Source organism: Phocoena sinus, chromosome X (assembly GCF_008692025.1).
Source record: "Phocoena sinus isolate mPhoSin1 chromosome X, mPhoSin1.pri, whole genome shotgun sequence".
In the NCBI taxonomy this organism is placed as follows: Eukaryota; Metazoa; Chordata; class Mammalia; order Artiodactyla; family Phocoenidae; genus Phocoena; species Phocoena sinus.
The window spans coordinates 91,103,068-91,125,311 of record NC_045784.1 but is presented as its reverse complement, the minus strand read 5'-3'; the positions used below and the strand labels follow the sequence as shown (position 1 = coordinate 91,125,311).

General features: G+C 37.7%; 1 protein-coding gene across 4 annotated transcripts in view; it reads right to left on the bottom strand.

Moving 5' to 3' along the window:
- The window catches only part of TBC1D8B (TBC1 domain family member 8B), an 86,645-nt gene that overhangs the window by 25,247 nt on the left and 39,154 nt on the right, over positions 1-22,244 (bottom strand). For all 4 annotated transcript variants that reach the window (XM_032619868.1, XM_032619870.1, XM_032619869.1 and 1 more), the window contains exons 8-10: positions 12,289-12,438; positions 11,609-11,759; positions 10,913-11,127 (exon numbers count right to left, since the gene is read on the bottom strand). In XM_032619868.1, the coding sequence (XP_032475759.1) occupies positions 10,913-11,127; positions 11,609-11,759; positions 12,289-12,438 (516 nt within the window). The remainder of the gene's footprint in view (positions 1-10,912; positions 11,128-11,608; positions 11,760-12,288; positions 12,439-22,244) is intronic.

Below are 22,244 nucleotides of genomic sequence, written 5' to 3'. Positions count from 1 at the left end.
GCCAGCGGACAGGCCTGAGCCCCTGAGGTGGGAGAGCCGAGTTCAGGACATCAGACCACCAAAGACCTCCTGGACACACCTAACATCAACTGGCGAGAGCTCTCCCAGAGATCTCTGTCTCAATGCTTAGACCCAGCTCCACCCAACGGGCAGCAAGCTCTAGTGCTGGATGCCCCATGCCAAACAAACAGCAAGACAGGAATACAACCCCCCCATTAGGAGGGAGGCTCCCTAAATCATACTAAGTGCACAGACAAGCAAAAGCTAAGAGAATTCAGCACCACCAAACAAGCTTTACAACAAATGCAAAAGGAACTTCTCTAGGCAGGAAACACAAGAGAAGAAAAAGACCTACAATAAAAAACCCAAAACAATTAAGAAAATGGTAACAGAAACATACATATCGATAATTACCTTAAATGTAAATGGATTAAATGCTCCAACCAAAAAACATAGACTGGCTGAATGGATACAAAAACAAGACCCATATATATGCTGTCTACAAGAGACCCACTTCAGACGTAGCGACACATACAGACTGAAAGTGAGGGGATGGAAAAAGATATTCCATGCAAATAAAAATCAAAAGAAAGCTGGAGTAGCAATTCTCATATCAGACAAAATAGACTTTAAAATAAAGACTATTACAAGAGACAAAGAAGGACACTACATAATGATCAAGGGATCAATCCAAGAAGAAGACAGAACAATTGTAAATATTTACGCACCCAACGTAGGAGCACCTCAATACATAAGGCAAATGCTAACAGCCATAAAAGGGGAAATTGACAGTAACACAATAATAGTAGGGGACTTCAACGCCCCACTTTCACCAATAGACAGATCATCCAAAATGAAAATAAATAAGCACAAGCTTTAAATGATACATTAAACAAGATGGACTTAATTGATATTTATAGGACATTCCATCTAAAAACAACAGAATACACTTTCTTCTCAAGTGCTCATGGCACATTCTCCAAGATAGGTCATATCTTGGGTCACAAAATCAAGTCTTGGTAAATTTAAGAAAATTGAAATCGTATCAAGTATATTTTCCGACCACAACGCTATGAGACTAGATATCAATTACATGGAAAAAACTGTAAAAAAATACAAACACATGGAAGCTAAACAATACACTACTAAATAACCAAGAGATCACTGAAAAAATCAAAGAGGAAATCAAAAAATACCTAAAAACAAATGACGGTGAAAACACAATGACCGACAACCTATGGGACACAGCAAAAGCACTTCTAAGAGGGAAGTTTATAGCAATACAGTCCTACCTCAAGAAATAAGAAAAATCTCAATTAGAGTAAGAAGAACAAAAAAACCCCCCAAAGTTAGCAGAAGGAAAGAAATCATAAAAATCAGATGAGAAATAAATGAAAAAGAAATGAAGGACACAATAGCAAAGATCAATAAAACTTAAAGCTGGGGCTTCCCTGGTGGCACAGTGGTTGAGAGTCCACCTGCCAATGCAGGGGACATGGGTTCGTGCCCCGGTCCGGGAGGATCCCATATGCCGCGGAGCAGCTGGGCCCGTGAGCCATGGCTGCTGAGCCTGCACGTCCGGAGCCTGTGCTCCACAACAGGAGAGGCCACAACAGTGAGAGGCCCATGTACAGCAAAAGCAAAAAAAAAAAAAAAAAAACCACTTAAAAGCTGGTTCTTTGAGAAGATAAACAAAATTGATAAACCATTAGCCAGAGTCATCAAGAAAAAAGGGAAAACACTCAAATCAACAGAAATAGAAATGAAAAAGGAGAAGTAATAACTGACCCTGCAGAAATACAAAGGATCATGAGAGATTACTACAAGCAACTATATGCCAATAAAGTGGACAACCTGGAAGAAATGGACAAATTCTTAGAAAAGCACAACCTTCCGAGACTGAACCAGGAAGAAATAGAAAATATAAACAGACCAATAACAAGCACTGAAATTGAAACTGTGATTAAAAATCTTCCAACAAACAAAAGCCCAGGACCAGATGGCTTCACAGGCGAATTCTATCAAACATTTACAGAAGAGCTAACACCTATCTTTCTCAAACTCTTCCAAAATATAGCAGAGGGAGGAACACTCCCACACTCATTCTATGAGGCCACCATCACCCTGATACCAAAACCAGACAAAGATGTCAAGAAAAAGGAAAACTACAGGCCAATATCACTGATGAATATAGATGCAAAAATCCTCAACAAAATACTAGTAAACAGAATCCAACAGAACACTAAAAGGATTATACACCATGAGCAAGTGGGGTTTATCCCAGGAATGCAAGGATTCTTCAATATATGCAAATCAATCAATATGATACATCATATTAACAAACTGAAGGATAAAAACCATATGATCATCTCAATAGATGCAGAAAAAGCTTTTGACAAAGTTCAACACCCATTTATGATAAAAACCTTTCAGAAAGTAGGCATAGAAGGAACTTACCTCAACATAATAAAGGCCATATATGACAAACCCACAGCCAACATCATTCTCAGTGGTGAAAAAGTGAAATCATTTCCACTAAGATCAGGAAAAAGACAAGGCTTCCCACTCTCACCACTATTATTCAAAATAGTTTTGGAAGTTTTAGCCACAGAAATCAGAGAAGAAAAATAAAAGGAATCCAAATCGGAAAAGAAGTAAAACTGTCACTGTTTGCAGATGACATGATACTATACATAGTGAATCCTAAAGATGCCACCAGAAAACTACTAGAGCTAATCAATGAATTTGGTAAAGTTGCGGGATACAAAATTAATGCACAGAAATCTCTTGCATTCCTCCTATACACTAACAACGAAAGACCAGAAAGAGAAATTAAGGAAACACTCCCATTCACCATTGCAACAAAAAGAAAAAAATACCTAGGAAGAAACCTACCTAAGGAGACTAAAGACCTATATGCAGAAAACTATAAGACACTGATGAAAGAAATTAAAGATGATACAAACAGATAGAGAGATATACCATGTTCCTGGATTGGAATAATCAATATGGTGAAAATGACTATACTACCCAAAGCAATCTACAGATTCAATGCAATCTCTATCAAACCACCAATGGCACTTTTCACAGAACTAGAAAAACAATTTCACAATTTGTATGGAAACACAAAAGACCCCAACTAGCCAAAGCAATCTTGAGAACGAAAAACGGAGCAGGAGGAATCAGGCTCCTTGACTTCAGACTATACTACAAAGCTACAGTAATCAAGACAGTATGGTACTGGCACAAAAACAGAAATATATATCAATGGAACAGGATAGAAAGCACAGAGATAAACCCCCACACATATGGTCACCTTGTCTTTAATAAAGGAGACAAGAATGTACAATGGAGAAAAAACAGTCTCTTCAATAAGTGGTGCCGGGAAAACTGGACAGCTACATATAAAAGAATGAAATTAGAACATTCCCTAAAACCATACACACAAAGAAAAAAAAACTCAAAATAAATTAAAGACCTAAATGTAAGGCCAGACACTATAAAACTTAGAGGAAAACATAGGCAGAACATTCTATGACATAAATCACAGCAAGATCCTTTTTGACGCACCTCCTAGAGAAATAAAAAAAAATAAACAAATGGGACCTAATGAAACTTAAAAGCTTTTGCACAGCAAAGGAAACCATAAACAAGACGAAAAGACAACCCTCAGAATGGGAGAAAATATTTGCAAACGAAGCAACTGAGAAGGATTAATCTCCAAAATATACAAGTAGCTCATGCGGCTCAATATCAAAAAAACAAACAACCCAATCCAATAATGAGCAGAAGACCTAAATAGACATTTCTCCAAAGAAGATACACAGATTGCCAACAACAGATGAAAGGATGCTCAACATCACTAATCATTAGAGAAATGCAAATCAAAACTACAATGAGGTATCACCTCACACCAGTCAGAGTGGCCATCATCAAAAAAAATCTACAAACAATAAATGCTAGGGAGGGTGTGGTAAAAAGGGAACCCTCTCACACTATTGGTGGGAATGTAAATTGATACAGCCACTATGGAGAACAGTATGGAGGTTCCTTAAAAAACTAAAAATAGAACTACCAAACGACCCAGCTATCTCACTACTGGGCATATACCCTGAGAAAACCATAATTCACAAAGAGTCATGTACCACAATGTTCACTTCAGCACTATTTACAATAGCCAGGACATGGAAGCAACTTAAGTGTCCATCAACAGATGAATGGATAAAGAATATGTGGCACATATACACAATGGAATATTACTCAGCCATAAAAAGAAACAAAAACGAGTTTTTTGTAGTGACGTGGATGGACCTAGAGTCTGTCATGCAGAGTGAAGTAAGGCAGAAAGAGAAAAACAAATACTGTATGCTAACACATATATATGGAATCTAAAAAACAAACAAACAAAAAAAACAGTTCTGATGAACCTAGGGGCAGGACAGGAATAAAGACGCCGATTTAGAGAACAGACTTGAGGACACAGTGAGGGGGAAGGGTAAGCTGGGACAAAGTGAGAGAGTAGCATTACATATATACACTACCAAATGTAAAATAGATAGCTAGTGGGAAGCAGCTGCATAGCACAGGGAGATCAGCTAGGTGCTTTGTGACCACCTAGAGGGGTGGGATAGAGATGCAAGGGTGAGGGGATATGGGGATATACGTGTACATACAGCTGATTCACTTTGTTATATGGCAGAAACTAACACAACATTGTAAAGCAACTATACTCCAATAAAGATGTTAGGAAAAAAAACCAAGACACAAAAGGACAAATATTATATGATTCCACTTAAATTAGGTACCTGTAATAGGCAAATTCATAGAGATAATAGGTAGAGTAGAGATTAACAGGGCCTGGGAGAAGAGGAATGGGGAGTTGCTTTATGGGTAGAGAATTTTTGCTTGAGATGATGAAAAAGTTCTGGAAATAGCCAGTGGTGATAGCTACACAATGTTGTAAATGTACTTAATGCCACTGCATTTTTACTTATAAAGTGATTAAAATATGTATATTTTATCACAATTTTTTAAATGTTAATAAGAGGCCTAAGAAAGATTTTTTTTTTGGACAAAGCAATTATTCTTGCAAGAAATTGTCCTAAGGAAAATACAAGGAGGTATGTAAAGATTTAGTCACAAGGATGTTTTGTTAAGAGTAGTTTTACAAAACAAAACGAGACAACATAAAACAAAAATAAAGAATACAATTTTCTTTTTTTGGCCACAACACGTGGCTTGTGGGATCTTAGTTCTCCAACCAGGGATTGAACCCGGGCCCTCAGCAGGGAAAGTGTGGAGTCCTGACCACTGGACAACCAGGGAATTCACAAGAATACAATTTTAATGTCCCCAAACAAGCCATTGATGAAATATACTATGATGTATAACAGAGTGCCATAGAGAAATTGAGGAAAGAACTATGTTCTTTTTAAGAACACTTAATTACATGGAAAGACTAAGAGGAAATACTGAAAAATGTTAGTGGTGGTTATTTCTGGGTAGTGGGATTATAGATGATTTTTCTTTTCTTTTATGTAATTTTTATGTTCTAAATTTATTACAATAAATATGCATTTTTAATAAACTAAAAAAAAGGTCAGCAAAAGTAATACACAATGTAAAAAATTAACAAACGGAAACCTCAATTAAAGAGTTGGGAGACCAGAAGGGGGCGCTCTTGTACCCTGCAACTACAGCAGAGACCAACAGGCAGAAAAAAGACTCTTCTTTCCTGGCAAGGCCAATGAAAAGCCATGGACTCTTAGTTTACTATAGCCCTTCCAACTTCCTTTTCTTCTCTATAAAAGTGTTCTCCTCCCCTTGCCATTGGGGAACTTGCCCATGGCTCGCCATGGTTGTAGACCCCAAATTGCAATTCTCTGCTCATCCTGAATAAATCCATCTTTGCTGAAGAAATATCTGGTGGTCTATTTGTTTCAGGTCAACAATGATATTACTAAAATAAAGGGAAAAAAATCACATGATTATCTCGATAGACACAGAAAAATTACTTAACAAAATCCACCACCCTTTCATGATAAAAACACTCAACAAACTAGCAATATAAGGGAACTTCCTCAACATGATAAAAAGAATCTATAAAACGCCCACAGTTAACCTCATACTTAATGATGAAAGACTGATTGCTTCCCCTTAAGGTAAATAACAAGACAAGAATATGCATTCTCACCACTTCTCTTCAACACTGTACTGAAGGTTATAGCCAGGTCAATCAGGCAAGAAAAAGAGGAAAAAAAGGCATCCAGGTTGGAATGGAAGAAGTAAAAAATATCACTATTCAGATTCCATGATCTTGTATATAGAAAATTCTAAATAAGGAATCCACAAAAAAAATCTACTAGAACTAATAAGCTTAGCAAGATTGCAGGATACAAGATCAATATATACAAAAATCAATTGTATTTCTATATACTGGCATTGAGCAATCCAAAAATAAAATCAAGAAAACAATTCCGTTTACTGTAATGTCAAAAAGAATAAAAAACTTAGAAATAAAATTAACAAAGGAAGTAAAGTCTTGCACATAGGGAACTATGAAACAACCTTGAATGAAATTTTAAAAGAATTAAATAAATGGAAAAGAAAAACATCCTGTGTTCATGTATTAGAAGATTTAATATTGTTAATATACAATATCCCCCAAGTTGATCTACAGATTCAATGCAATGACTAAGAAAATTCCAGCTGGATTTTTCTTCTTTATCCAGAAATTGACAACAGATCCTAAAATTCATATGGAAATGCAAGAGACCTAAAAAGCCAAAACAATTTTGGAAAAAAAAAAGTTAAAGGACTCACAGTTCCCAATTTCAAAACTTACTACACAGCTGTAGTAAAAAAGACAGTGTGATACTGGCATGAGAACAGAAACATAAGTCAATAGAATAGAATTGTGAGTCAAGAAATAAACCCTAGGGCTTCCCTGGTGGCGCAGTGGTTGAGAGTCTGCCTGCTAATGCAGGGGACACGGGTTCAAGCCCTGGTCTGGGAGGATTCCACATGCCGCAGAGCAACTAGGCTCATGAGCCACAACTACTGAGCCTGCGCGTCTGCAGCCTGTGCTCCGCAGCAAGAGAGGCCGCGACAGTGAGAGGCCCGCGCACCGTGATGAAGAGGGGCCCCCGCTCGCCGCAACTAGAGAAAGCCCTTGCCCAGAAACGAAGACCAACACAGCAAAAATTAATTAATTAATAAACTCCTACCCCCAACATCTTCTAAAAAAAAAAAAGAAAAAGAAATAAACCCTAACATTTATAGTCAAGTGATTTTCAGCAAGGGTGCCAAGACAATTCAATGAGTCAAAGACTGCTTTTTTTTCAACAAATGGTACTGGGACAACTGGCTATCCACAAGTAAAAGAATGAAGCTGAACCTTTTCCATACACCACACACAAAAACTAAGACAAAATGGTCAAGAAACCTAAATTTAAGCATTAAAACTATAAAACCCTTAGAAGAAAACATAGGACTAAATCTTCTTGACCTTGGATTAGGCAGTGGCTTCTTAGGTATGACATCAAAAGCACACACAACAAACGAAAAACATAAAAAAACAAATATTAAAACTTCTGTGCTTCAAAGAACACCATCAAGAAAGTGAAAAAACTGGGCTTCCCTGGTGGCGCATTGGTTGACAGTCTGCCTGCCAATGCAGGGGACATGGGTTCATGCCCCAGTCTGGGAAGATCCCACATGCCACAGAGCGGCTAGTCCCGTGAGCCATGGCCACTGAGCCTGCGCGTCCGGAGCCTGTGCTCCGCAACAGGAGAGGCCACAGCAGTGAGAGGCCCGTGTACCACAAAAAAAAAAGAAAGTAAAAAAACAACCCACAGAACAGGAGAAAAACTTTGCAAATACTATATCTGATAAAGGATTAGTATCCAAAATATATAAAGAACCATTACAACTCAACAGTAACAAGATAAATAATCCAATTTTTAAAATGGGCAAAGGATTTGAATAGACATTTCTCCTAAGAAGATATACAAATGGCCAATAAGCATGTTAGGGAAATGCAAATCAAAACCACAACGAGATACCACTTCACATTCACTAGGATGGCTATAATCAAAAAGAGAGATAATAACAAGTGTCACCGAGGATGTGGAGAAATTGGAACCATCACACACATTGCTGGTGGGAATGTAAAATGGTACGGTCACTTTTTAAAATAGTTTGGCATTGCCCCAAAATGTTAAAGTTACATAAAGTTACCACATAACTCAGCAATTCCACTTCTAGCTAAATACCCAAAAGAATGAAAAAACACGTCCACACAAAAAATTGTACACGAATATCCATGGCAACATTATTCACAATAGCAAAAATGTGGAAACAAACCAAAATGCCTACCAACTGTTGAACAAAATGTTGTATATCCATACCATGGACTATTATTCAGCCACAGCAAGAAATGAAGTATTGTACTAATACATGCTACAACATGGGTGGACCTTGAAAACAATATGCTAAATGAAATCAGGCAGACACAAAAGACCACATATTGTATCACTCCATTTAGATAAAATATCCATAATAGGCAAACCCATAGAAACAGAAAAGTAGATTAGTGATTGCCTAGGGTTGGGAGTAGGGAGAAATGGGGAGTAACTACTAATGGATGTGGGGCTTCCTTCTGGGGTGATGAAAGTGTTATGGAGGTTAAGACTGTGATGATGGTTGCACAGCTTTGTGAATATACTAAAAAACACTAATGGGTGAAGTTTCTGGTATGTGAATTCTATCTCTAGATAGATGAAAGGAAAAAGGAATGAAAAAAGCAAAGGAAGGAAGAAAAGAAGGAAGAAGATAGATCAGATAGATGGAAGGAAGGGAGGGAAGGATGGAAGAAGAAAAGATAAACAAAGCCAGTCAGCCAGCCATGAGTCAGTATGGCTCACCTGAGTTTTTGGTCAAAAGCAACAAAACCTGCTTATCATATTAAATTCAAACTTCTCCCAAGCTTGAAAGATTCACCATGATCTTGCTTCACACAAACTTATTTACTTCTTGATTCCAGCACGAACCTAGCCAGTCTGATCTCCATGGTAGGCTTATTTTCACCTGAATGGTATTGCTTATAGTGTTACCTAACTCTGAATAACTTTCCTCTGGCCCTCCATGTTTCTAATTTTGTTTTCACTTTTTAGAAGTCAAAAATCAAGTGTTGCCTACTTTGAAGCTGCCTTTAAACTACCACATATAGATAACATTATAGGCTGAGTGTAAGCTCTTTGAGAAAAGAAGCATTATGCTTCTTTATTACCTTTCAGAGATCCTAAAACATGCTAAATACTCATTCAGATGATCCACTCACTTAAATTGCTTTTCAAAAATACCTCTCTATTGATAAGTTTCAATGGATAGGTAGGACTGATATGTAATCATTATGGGTACTCAACCCCATCATAAATGAAGGTGTGGCTGAGAGTGCTAGCTATCCACCATAACCCAATCTCCCCTTCTTCCATAGTATCTGGATGTACATGTGCTCAACCACGCTACATTTTGCAGACTTCTTTATGAATAGGTGTGGCCATGAGACCAAGATCCTCCAATTAAATGTGGGTGAAGTGATGTATGCAACTTCCAGGCCTGGCCAATAAAATTTCTCATAATTGTTTCTCCATGCTCTCTCCCCTCTTCCTGTGAGTAGTAATGGCAATGAAAGAGCACCTTGGAAGCCATGTTTTGAAGATGACAGAGCCTGTTGTCAGCCTAAATCCCTGAATAATCACATGGAGGAGAGCTACCTACTGACTTGAATATTTGCACTCCTCTGTTTATTCCTTTAAGTAAACTTCTATTGTGCTTGAGATTATTTGTGTTAGCAGTCTGGCATACCCTTTAGTGTCCTAAAGGATTTTTTTCAGTGATTCCCCCACTGTCTACAAAGTAACATTCAAACTCCTGACCTATCCCAATCTACCTTTTTGATTTTTTCCCTCAATTACCTCACTTCATTCACTCTACAATTCTACTAAACAGAACATGGTCCTACATATATTCCACATTTACCTCTGTGTTTGGTTACACTGATCCCTTCACCTACAAATGGTATTTCATTCCATCTCCATATATCTAAAATTCACCAATTTCAAGACCTAAAAATGCCACTTCTTCCATGCAGCCTTCTCTGTTCCTCCAACTTATCCCTATTATAAATCCTGGTGAGATTTAATATTTCTCTAATAAATTGTCTCATTTGTTTTTCTTTTGCCAATGAATATGCTTTTTTGTTTTTAAATTTTTAATTTATTTTTGGCTGCATTGGGTCTTTGTTGCTGCACACAGGCTTGCTCTAGTTGCAGCAAACGGAGGCTACTCTTGAGGTGCGAGGGCTTCTCATTGCAGTGGCTTCTTTTGTTGCAGAGTATGGGCTCTAGGTGTGTGGGCTTCAGTAGTTGTGGTGTGTGGGCTCAGCAGTTGCGGCGTGTGGGCTCTAGAGTACAGGCTCAGTAGTTGTGGCACACAGGCTTAGCTGCTCCATGGCATGTGGGATCTTCCCAGACCAGGGATTGAACCAGTGTCCCCTGCACTAGCAGGTAGATTCGCAACTACTACACCACCAGGGAAGTCCTTGAATATGTTTTAATACCTACCAGTCCATATATTTTTAAGGGCAGGATTACTATCTGATTCAGCTTTATATAGTCTTGAGCACCTAGCACAGTATCTTTTACAGAGCAGGAATTCAGTAAATATTTGTTAAATTAAAAGAAAAATGAATTAATGGAATATCAATTCTAAGTATTCCCACTATCATTCTTGCATTAATAATATCCACTATCAATCTCAGCCCAATCTCTGTCCTTATTAGTAGAGTTGGATTTGATGTGATTTTATCATTTGGAACACGATAACAGTTGAGCTCATAATGAAATCATACCTGGCAGTATCCAATTTTGGGATTCCTGAATGCATAAGCAGTGAGTACCCGCCTCAGAGCAGATATGCCAGTGTCACTCTGAAAGGCTGGATGCTCAGGCAGGGAGCGACGCAAATCACGTTCAATTTCTTCAGTAGCCAAGTTGCAGGTCCCTAAAGACTGCTCAACCACTTCAGCATAATAGCCAGGATTAGCAGCCATGTCATTAACAGCACCTGTACAGATGATCACATTAACATACAAAAGAAGAGGAACATAACAAAGCTACTACTTGCCTATATACATGAAGAACTGGATTACTTGTAAATTAAGTTTTATGCTCAAGTGTTATCTGAGTACAAACAAATAAAAGGAAAAGCTTCCCACTAGAATCTATAACATTAGGGCAGGAATCTTATCCAAAAGAATAACATTTTCATGAACTGTCTTTTCCCTTTAACTTCCTTCTGATACTAGAGATTCCCACGCTGTCTCTTGCAGTTAGCTATTGCCTAATAAACTAATCTGCTCAGACAATGGATGTATGGATATATAGGTAAGTACACATAACTACCGTACTCTCTGTGACTAGTCTGAACTCATGATAAGACTTAGTCCTAGCCATCTTTGTAATTATTTTTATTTAGCTTAGTACATAACTCCTAGAAGGGGCATAGATAATGTCTGTTAAATGAATAAAGTGAATAAATGTAATACCTGAAAAAAGCATCCAGAGCTCTCCTCTTAAGGTCTCTGGAATCCCTCTTACAACCAGATCTTGAGTCTTTTTGGTCCTAAACATGCTAACACCACGCCCACATTCTGTAAACAGGATGTTCCAGGACTGTTCCTTCATCTTTTCTTTCAACTATAACAAAAAAATCAAAGCAACTAAACATGGTGAGAAATTAACTTAATTTGAAATTAAGTTTCAAATAACTCAATAACTCTCTTCACCATGAAACAATACCTATGGAAAACAAGAACACAGAAAGTCAAAATCAGTATTCACAGATGGGCTAAACCCTGCACCACTGTCATCACAAAAATCTTTAAAATCCATGTGAGCATAACAGGTTTAATTTACTATTTTAGTTCTTCTCATATTAAAATGGTAAAACCATGACACCTAGGAGGTAAAGCTTTGAACCACCATTCTCACCAATCACCCCAATTAGGACTGACTATTAGAAATCTATGCAAATAAAGCCCAAGGTTCAACTTTCATCTTAATTCTTGATAACAGTCCTATTTTGTAATGGAACCAAACATGTCACACAGTAGTACCTGCTAGAAAACCTCTTCAAGCCCAAAAAGAAGAGTTTTCAGTCTGATCTAAGATTTTTATTTTTGATCAACTGTTTCAATCTATAGATTTAAATATTTTGTTTTCCTACCATTTTGGAATTAAGAGTCTCCAAATTCTGAGGGTGAAATACTGTCATTAAGGCTTCAGTGTTCACAGTTTTGCTGCATTCTCTCTGACATATCAAAGATTGTACCTCAATATCATCAGATGGGTCTACAGACTCAGAACTAATAGGAACCTGAAAAAGAAAGAATATAATTGTCCTAAATGTGTGCCTAAAAGTTTCCGCAAAAAGAAAAAGTGCTAATGTTTTATCTGTCATTTACAAACCACAATTTATATACATAATAAATATTAAAGCAATGTCTCAGAAGAACATTGTTTTTCCACCAAAATTAGAGATGTCAACAAACTAATGTCCAGAACATCAAGCTCACGACCTTAGTGAGTGAATTCCCCTACTTGGGCAATAAAATACAGGAAAAACATTAAAAAAAACAGGTCAGAACATTGGAAATTAACCAAAGGCACAGAATGAACTGAAAAGTATGATTCAAAAAAAAAACTAATGAACTTCAGTAAGAACACCAGTCTGTGAAGTTTTAACTTGAGGTTATTCCCATCCTCCCTCCCTTCCAAGCTCGAGGTATGGTAGCCAAGAAAGTCAGCATTATCACACCAATGGATCTTTTGGAACTTTATTAAAAGCTCCATCCCCAGAACACAGTCAATATTTTCACCAAACTAGCAGCTACCTGGAAAATCTCCATTCCTAGGGTGTTGTTATCATTTGATTTGACTCAGAGCTCAGCTCTATGTAAAAAGTCCTTTCCCCCGGGCATTCCAAGAAAACCATAGCAATCTTCTGATAATATCACAGCTGCCTAAGGCTGTGATTTCAATTTGGGGCAAACAAGAGCCTGGCTAAAAATTTAAAAGGAAGACCTTGAAAATCAGATGGCCATAGGGGAACTTTGAAAGGTTCCAACATATTCTTGGGGATCTGAAAGTATGCATGAGTATACAAGACTGTGAACCTACCCAGGAAAGAAATGGGACAGGAGAAGGCCCCAGTCATTCAACTCTGGAAATAAGAAATGAAAACTAAGGCTGATTTATAAACTATAAACTTCCTAAGTATGAAGTATACTTTCACACAAAGATCCTCTTGGCAAAAGGTGGAGAACTTACTGGTTCAAGGCATTTAAGGAAATCTTCTGGCCCATCATCGACTGACCACTGATTTAGACTGACTCAGGGCGTGATCTGAGGAAGCCATGCTTAAAAATACAAACAAGAACTAAAAATAAAAGGCAACCAACAACAAAAAATGTCCCAGAAGGGGCTTACTTCTTAGATATTTTTAAACTAGGAATGGAAAGCAGCTATTATATATATACATTCAAAGAACTAAAGGAAACTGTTTAAAAAAATAAAGGACCAAATTTAAAAGTAGGCAAAATACCTAAGCAGAGACCTCACCAAAGAAGATATAAAGACGACAATCATATGAAAAGATGCTCAACATCATATGTCATTAGGTAATTGCAAATTTAAACAATGAGATACCATTTCACATCTATTAAAATGGCTAAAATCCAGAACACTGATAACACCAAGTGCTACTGGGGATGTGGAACAAGAAGAACTCTTATTCATTGCTGGCGGGAATACAAAGCAATACAGTACTTTAAGAGATGGTATGACAGTTTCTTATAAAGCTAAACATAGTCTTACCGTATAATTCAGCAATTGTGTTCCTAGGTATGTACCATAATGAGTTGAAAACTTATGCCCACATAAAAACCTGCACATGAATGTTTATAGCAGCTTTATTCAAAACTACCAAAAACTGGAAGCAACTAAGGTGTCCTTCAATAGGTGAATGGATAAACCCTGGTATATCCAGAGAATGGAATATTTTTCAACAATAAAAAGAAATAAACTATCAACAAAACTAAGAGCTGTTTTTTTTGAAAAGATAAACAAAATTGACAAACCTTTAGCTGGATTTACCATGAAAAAAAGAGAAAGGATTCAAACATAAAATTAGAAATGAAAGAGACTTTATACCTGATGACACAGAAATTAAAAGGATCATAAGACATTACTTTGACCAATTATATGCCAACAAATGGGATGACACAGAAGAAACGGACAAATTCCTAGAGACATACGATTACCAAGACTTAATCATAAAAAATAGAAAATCTGAACATAACCAATAATATGTAAGGAAACTGAATCTAATACAAAACCTCTCAACAACAACAACAAAAAACCCTGGACCAGATGGTGTCATGGGTAAAATCTACCAAACATGTAAAGAAGAATTAACGTTAATCCTCAAACTCTTGCAAAATATTAAATAGGAGGGAAGACACCCAAACTCATTTTACAAGGCCAGCAGTCTCCTGAAACCAAATCCAGATGGGAACACTACAAGAAAAGAAAACTAGAGGCCAAAATCCCTGATGCATACAGATGCAAAAATTCTCAACAAAATACTAGCAAACTGAATTCAACAGCACATTAAAAGGATCATACACCATGATCAACTGGGATTTATCCCTGGGAGGCAAGGATGGTTCAAAATACACAAATCAACAAAATAAGATACACCACATTAATAGAATGAAACGTAAAAATCATATGATCATCTCAATAGATGCAGAAAAATTATTTGACAAATATTCAACATCTTTTCATAAGAAAAACTATCAATAAAGTGGGTATAGAAGAAACATACCTCAATATAATAAAGGCCATATATGACAAGCCCAAAGCTAACATCATACTCCATGGTGAAAAGGTGAAAGCTTTCTCTCTAAGATCAGGAACAAGATAAGGGTGCCCACTCTCACCACTACTTTTCAACAAAGTACCATAAGTCCTGGCCAGAGAAATTAACAAGAAAAACAAATAAAAGGCATCTAAATCAGAAATAAAGTAAAACTGTTTGCTGATGACATGATCTTGTATAGAGAAAATCCTTAAGACTCCATCAAAGAACTGTTAGAACTAATCAACAAACTCAGTAAACTTTCAGGATACAAAATCAGTTGTGTTTCTATACACTAACAATGAACTATCTGAAAAAAAAAAGAAAACAATCTCATTAACATCAAAAACAATAAAATACCTAGAAATAAATTAACCAAGAAAGTGAAAATCTATACATCAAAACTGATAAAACACTGATGAAAGAAACTGATGAAGACACAAATAAATGGAAAGATAACTTGTGTTCATGGATCAAAAGAATTAATATTGTGGGACTTCCCTGGTGGCGCAGTGGTTAAGAGTATGCCTGCCAATGCAGGGGACACAAGTTCGAGCCCTGGTCCAGGAAGATCCCACTGCCATGGAGCAACTAGACCCGTGTGCCACAACTACTGAGCCTGCAGTCTAGTGCCCGTGAGCCACAACTACTGAAGCCCGCCTGCCTAGAGCCTGTGCTCTGAAACAAGAGAGGCCACCACAATGAGAAGCCCACACACCACAATGAAGAGTAGCCCCTGCTCCCTGCAACTAGAGAAAGCCCACGTGCAGCAATTAAGACCCAACACAGCCAAAAAATAGGAAAATAAATAAATTTATTTTAAAAAGGAATTAATATTGTTAAAATGTCCACACTGAAGGGTGGAGTCAAGATGGCGTACTAGGAGTACGCAGAATTTGCGGCTCCTCACAACTAGGGAACCTACCAGGCACTGGTGACGGACTATCGACACCTAAGGGAACAGGAGGAACCCCCAGCAAACAGGCTGTGGGATCTTGGTTCCCAGGCCAGAGGTCGGGGCCGAGTTCCTGTGGTGGGAGCTCTGAGTCCAAACTGCTGGACTAACAGAGAACCTCACACCCCGGGGAATATCAATCAGAGTGAGGCCTCCCAGAGGTCCTCATCTCAGCACCAAGACCCAGCTTTATCTAACTGCCTGCAAACTCCAGTGCTGGACATCTCAGGCCAAACAACCAGTAAGACAGGAATAGAGCATCACCCATTAAAAAAAAAAAAAAAAGAAATGACAAAAAAATTTGTTACAGATGAAGGAGCAAGGTTAAAAACCTACAAGACCAAATAAATGAACATGAAATAGGCAACCTACCTGAAAAAGAATTCAGAGTAATGACAGTAAAGATGATCCAAAATCTCAGAAACAGAATGGAGAAAATACAAGAAACATTTAACAAGGATCTAGAAGAACTAAAGAGCAAACAAACAGTGATAAACAATACAATTACTGAAACTGAAAATACTCTACAAGGAACCAATAGCAGAATAACGGAGGCAGAAGAACGGATAAGTAAGCTAGAAGATAAAATGGTGGAAATAACTGCCAGGGAGCAGAAAAAAGAATGAAAAGAATTGAGGACAGTCTCAGAGACCTCTGGGACAACATTTAAGTCACCAACATTCGACTTATAGAGGTCGCAGAAGAAGAACAGAAGATCCCACATGCCACGGAGCAACCAGGCCCATGAGGCACAACTACTGAGCCTGCACGTCTGGAGTCTGTGCTCCGCAACAAGAGAGGCCGTGACAGTGAGTGGCCTGCACACCGCGATGAAGAGGGGCCCCTGCTCGCCGCAACTAGAGAAAGCTCACGCACAGAAACGAAGACCCAACACAGCCCAAAATAAATAAATAAATAAAATTTTTTTAAAAACCTACACTAGAAGGAATCAATAGCAGAATAACTGAGGCAGAAAAACGGATAAGTGACCTGGAAGACAGAATGGTGGAATTCACTGCTGCGGAACAGAATAAAGAAAAAAGAATGAAAAGAAATGAAGACAGCGTAAGAGACCCCTGGGACAACATTAAACGCAACAACATTTGCATTATAGGGGTCGCAGAAGGAGAAGAGAAAGAGAAAGGACCAGAGAAAATATCTGAAGAGGTTATAGACAAAAACTTCCCTAACATGGGAAAGGAAATAGCCACCCAATTCCAGGAAGTGCAGAGTCCCAGGCAAGATAAACACAAGGAGAAACACGCTGAGACACACAGTAATCGAATTGACAAAAATTAAACACAACGAAAAGTTACTGAAAGCAACAAGGGAAAAATGACAAATGACATACAGGAGAACTCCCTTAAGGTTAACAGCTGATTTCTCAGCAGAAGCTCTACCAGCCAGCAGGGAGTGGCATGATATACTTAAAGTGATGAAAGGGAAGAAACTACAACCAAGATTACTCTCCCTGGCAAGGATCTCATTCAGATTCGATGGAGAAATCCAAAGGTTTACAGACAAGCAAAAGCTAAGAGAATTCAGCACCACCAAGCCAGCTCTACAACAAATGCTAAAGGAACTTCTCTAAGTGGGAAACACAACAGAAGAAAAGGACCTACAAAAACAAACCCAGGGCTTCCCTGGTGGCGCAGTGGTTGAGCGTCCGCCTGCCGATGCAGGGGACACGGGTTCGTGCCCCGGTCCTGGAAGATCCCACATGCTGCAGAGCGGCTGGGCCCGTGAGCCATGGCCGCTGAGCCTGCGCGTCCGGGGCCTGTGCTCCGCAACGGGAGAGGCCACAACAGTGAGAGGCCCGTGTACCGCAAAAAAAAAAAAAAAAACCAAAACAATTAAGAAAATGGTCATAGGAACATACATATGGATAATTATCTTAAATGTGAATGGATTAAATGCTCCAACCAAAAGACACAGCCTTGCTGAATGGATACAAAAACAAGACCCATATATATGCCGTCTACAAGAGACCCACTTCAGACCTAGGGACACATACAGGCTGAAAATGAGGGGATGCAAAAAGATATTCCATGCAAATAGAAATCAGAAGAAAGCTGGAGTAGCAATACTCATATCAGATAAAATAGACTTTAAAATAAAGAATGTTACAAGAGACAAGGAAGGACACTACATAATGATAAACGGATCTATCCAAGAAGAAGATATAACAATTGTAAATATATATGCACCCAACATAGGAGCACCTCAATACATAAGGAAAATACTAACAGCCATAAAAGGGGAAATCGACAGTAATACATTCATAGCAGGGGACTTTAACACCTCACTTACACCAACGGACAGATCATCCAAAATGAAAATAAATAAGGAAACAGAAGCTTTAAATGACAAAATACACCAGATAGATTTAATTGATGTTTATAGGACATTCCATCCAGAAACAGCAGATTACACTTTCTTCTCAAGTGTGCATGGAAACGTTCTCCAGGATAGATCACATCTTGGGTCACACATCAAGCCACAGTAAATTTAAGAAAACTGAAATCATATCAAGCATCTTTTCTGACCATAACACTATGAGATTAGAAATGAATTACAGGGAAAAAAAACGTAAAAAACACAAACACATGGAGGCTAAACAATATAGAACTAAATAACCAAGAGATCACTGAAGAAATCAAAGAGGAAATCAAAAAACATCTAGAGGCAAATGAAAGAGAAAAAATGATGATCCAAAACCTATGGGATGCAGCAAAAGCAATTCTAAGAGGGAAGTATACAGCTAGACAAGCCTACATCAATAAACAAGAAAAATCTCAAATAAACAATCTAACCTTACACCTAAAGGAACTAGAGAAAGAAGAACAAACAAAAACCAAAGTTAGCAAAAGGAAAGATATCATAAAGATCAGTGCAGAAATCAATGAAATAGAAACAAAGAACACTATAGCAAAGATCAATAATACTAAGAGCTGGTTCTTTGAGAAGATAAACAAAATTGATAAACCATTAGCCAGACTCATCAAGAAAAACAGAGAGAGAACTGAAATCAATAAAATTAGAAAAGAAAAAGGAGAAGTTACAATAGACACCGCAGAAATACAAAGCATCCTGAGAGACTACTACGAGCAACACCATGTCAATAAAATGGACAACCTGGAAGAAATGGACAAATTCGTAGAAAGGTATAACCCCCTAAGACTGAATCAGGAAGAAATAGAAAACATGAATAGACCAATCACAAGTGATGAAATTGAAACTGTGATTTAAAATCTTCCAAAAACAAAAGTCCAGGACCAGGTGGCTTCACAGGTGAATTCTAACAAACATTTAGAGAAGAGCTAACACCCATCCTTCTCAAACTCTTCCAAAAAACTGCAGAGGAAGGAACACTCCCAAACTCATTCTATGAGGCCACCATCACTGCTACCAAAACCAGACAAAGATACTACAAAAACAGAAAATTACAGACCAATGTCACTGGTTAATATAGATGGAAAAATCCTCAACAAAATACTAGCAAACAGAATCCAACAACACACTGAAAGGGTCATATACCATGATCAAGTGGGATTTATCCCAGGGATGCAAGGATTCTTCAATATACGCAAGTCAATCAATGTGATACACCAAATACCAAATGGAAGAAGAAAAACCATATGATCATCTAAATAGATGCATAAAAAGCTTTTGAAAAAATTCAACACCCATTTATGATAAAAACTCTCCAGAAAGTGGGCATAGAGGGAAACTACCTCAACATAATAAAGGACATATAAGACAAACCCACAGCAAACATCATTCTCAATGGTGAAAAACTGAAAGCATTTCCTCTAAGATCAGGAACAAGACAAGGATGTCCACTCTCACCACTATTATTCAACATAGTTTTGGAATCCTAGCCATAGCAATCAGAGGAGAAAAAGAAAAGGAATACAAATAAGAAAACAAGAAGCAAAACTGTCACTGTTTGCAGATGACATGATACTATACACAGAGAATCCAAAATATGCCACCAGAAAACTACTAGAGCTAATCAATGAATTTGGTAAAGTTGCAGGATACAAAATTAGTGCACAGAAATCTCTTGCATTCCTATACACCAATGATGAAAAATGTGAAAGAGTAATTAAGGAAACACTCCCATTTGCCACTGCAACAAAAAGAATAAAATACCTAGGAATAAACCTACCTAGGGAGACAAAAGACTTGTACACAGAAAACTATAAGACACTGATGAAAGAAATTAAAGATGATAGCTACAGATGGAGAGATATACCATGTTCTTGGATTGGAAGAATCAATATTATGAAAATGACTATACTACCCAAAGCAATCTACACATTCAATGCAATCCTTATCAAATTACCAATGGCATTTTTTATGGAACTAGAAAAAAATTCTTAAAATTTGTATGGAGACACAAAAGACCCCGAATAGCCAAAGCAGTCTTGAGGGAAAAAACCGGAGCTGGGGGAATCAGACTCCCTGACTTCACACTAAACTACAAAGCAACAGTAATCAAGACAATATGGTACTGGCACAAAAACAGAAACATAGATCAATGGAACAGGATAGAAAGCCCAGAGATAAACGCACGCACCTATGGTCAACTAATCTATGACAAAGGAGGCAAGGATATACAATGGAGAAAAGACAGTCTCTTCAATAAGTGGTGCTGGGAAAACTGGACAGCTACATTTAAAAGAATGAAATTAGAACACTCCCTAACACCAAACACAAAAATAAACTCAAACTGGATTAGACACCTAAATGAAAGACCGGACACTATAAAACTCTTAGAGGAAAATATAGGAAGAACACTGTTTGACAAAAATCACAGCAAGATCTTTTTTGATCCACCTCCTAGAGTAATATAAATAAATGAAAAAATAAACAAATGGGACCTAATGAAACGTCAAAGCTTTTGCACAGCAAAGGAAACTATAAACAAGACGAAAAGACAACCCTCAGAATGGGAGAAATATTTGCAAATGAATCAATGGACAAATGATTAATCTCCAAAATATATAAACAGCCCATGCAGCTCAATATTAAAAAAACAAACAACCCAATCCAGAAATGGGCAAAAGACTTAATATCCAAAGAAGATATACAGACTGCCAACAAACACATGAAAGAATGCTCAACATCATTAATCATTAGAGAAATGCAAATCAAAACTACAATGAGATATCATCTCACATCATCTCACAACAGTCAGAATGGCCATCATCAAAAAATCTAGAAACAATAAATGCTGGAGAGGGTGTGGAGAAAAGGGAACACTCTTGCAGTGCTGGTGGGAATGTGAATTGGTACAGCCACTATGGAGAACAGTATGGAGGCTCCTTAAAAAACTACAAATAGAACTACCATATGACCCAGCAATCCCACTGCTGGGCATACACCCTGAGAAAACCATAATTCAAAAAGAGTCATGTACCAAAACGTTCATTGCAGCTCTATTTACAATAGCCCGGAGATGGAAACAACCTAAGTGTCCATCATCGGATGAATGGATAAAGAAGATGTGGCACATATATACAATGGAATATTACTCAGCCATAAAAGGAAACGAAATTGAGCTATCTGTAATGAGGTGGATAGACCTAGAGTCTGTCATACAGCATGAAGTAAGTCAGAAAGAGAAAGACAAATACCATATGCTAACACATATATATGGAATTTAAGGAAAAAAATGTCATGAAGAACCTATGGGTAAGACAGGAATAAAGACACAGACCTACTAGAGAATGGACTTGAGGATATGGGGAGGGGGAAGGGTAAGCTGTGACAAAACGAGAGGCATGGACCTATATACACTATCAATCGTAAGGTAGATAGCTAGTGGGAAGCAGCCACATAGCACAGGGAGATCAGCTTGGTGCTTTGTGACTGCCTGGAGGGGTGGGATAGGGAGGGTGGAAGGGAGGGAGACGCAAGAGGGAAGAGGTATGGTAACAAATGTATATGTATAACTGATTCACTTTGTTATAAAGCAGAAACTAACACACAATTGCAAAGCAATTATACTCTAATAAAGATGCAAAAAAAAAGGAACATGCAGTGGAGAAAAGACAACGTCTTCAATAAGTGGTGCTGGGAAAACTGGACAGGTACATGTAGAGGTATGAAATTAGAACACTCCCTAACACCATACACAAAAATAAACTCAGAATGGATTAAAGACCTAAATGTAAGGCCAGACACTATTAAACTCTTAGAGGAAAACATAGGCAGAACACTCTATGACATAAATCACAACAAGATCCTTTTTGACCCACCTCCTAGAGAAATGTAAATAAAAACAAAAATAAACAAATGG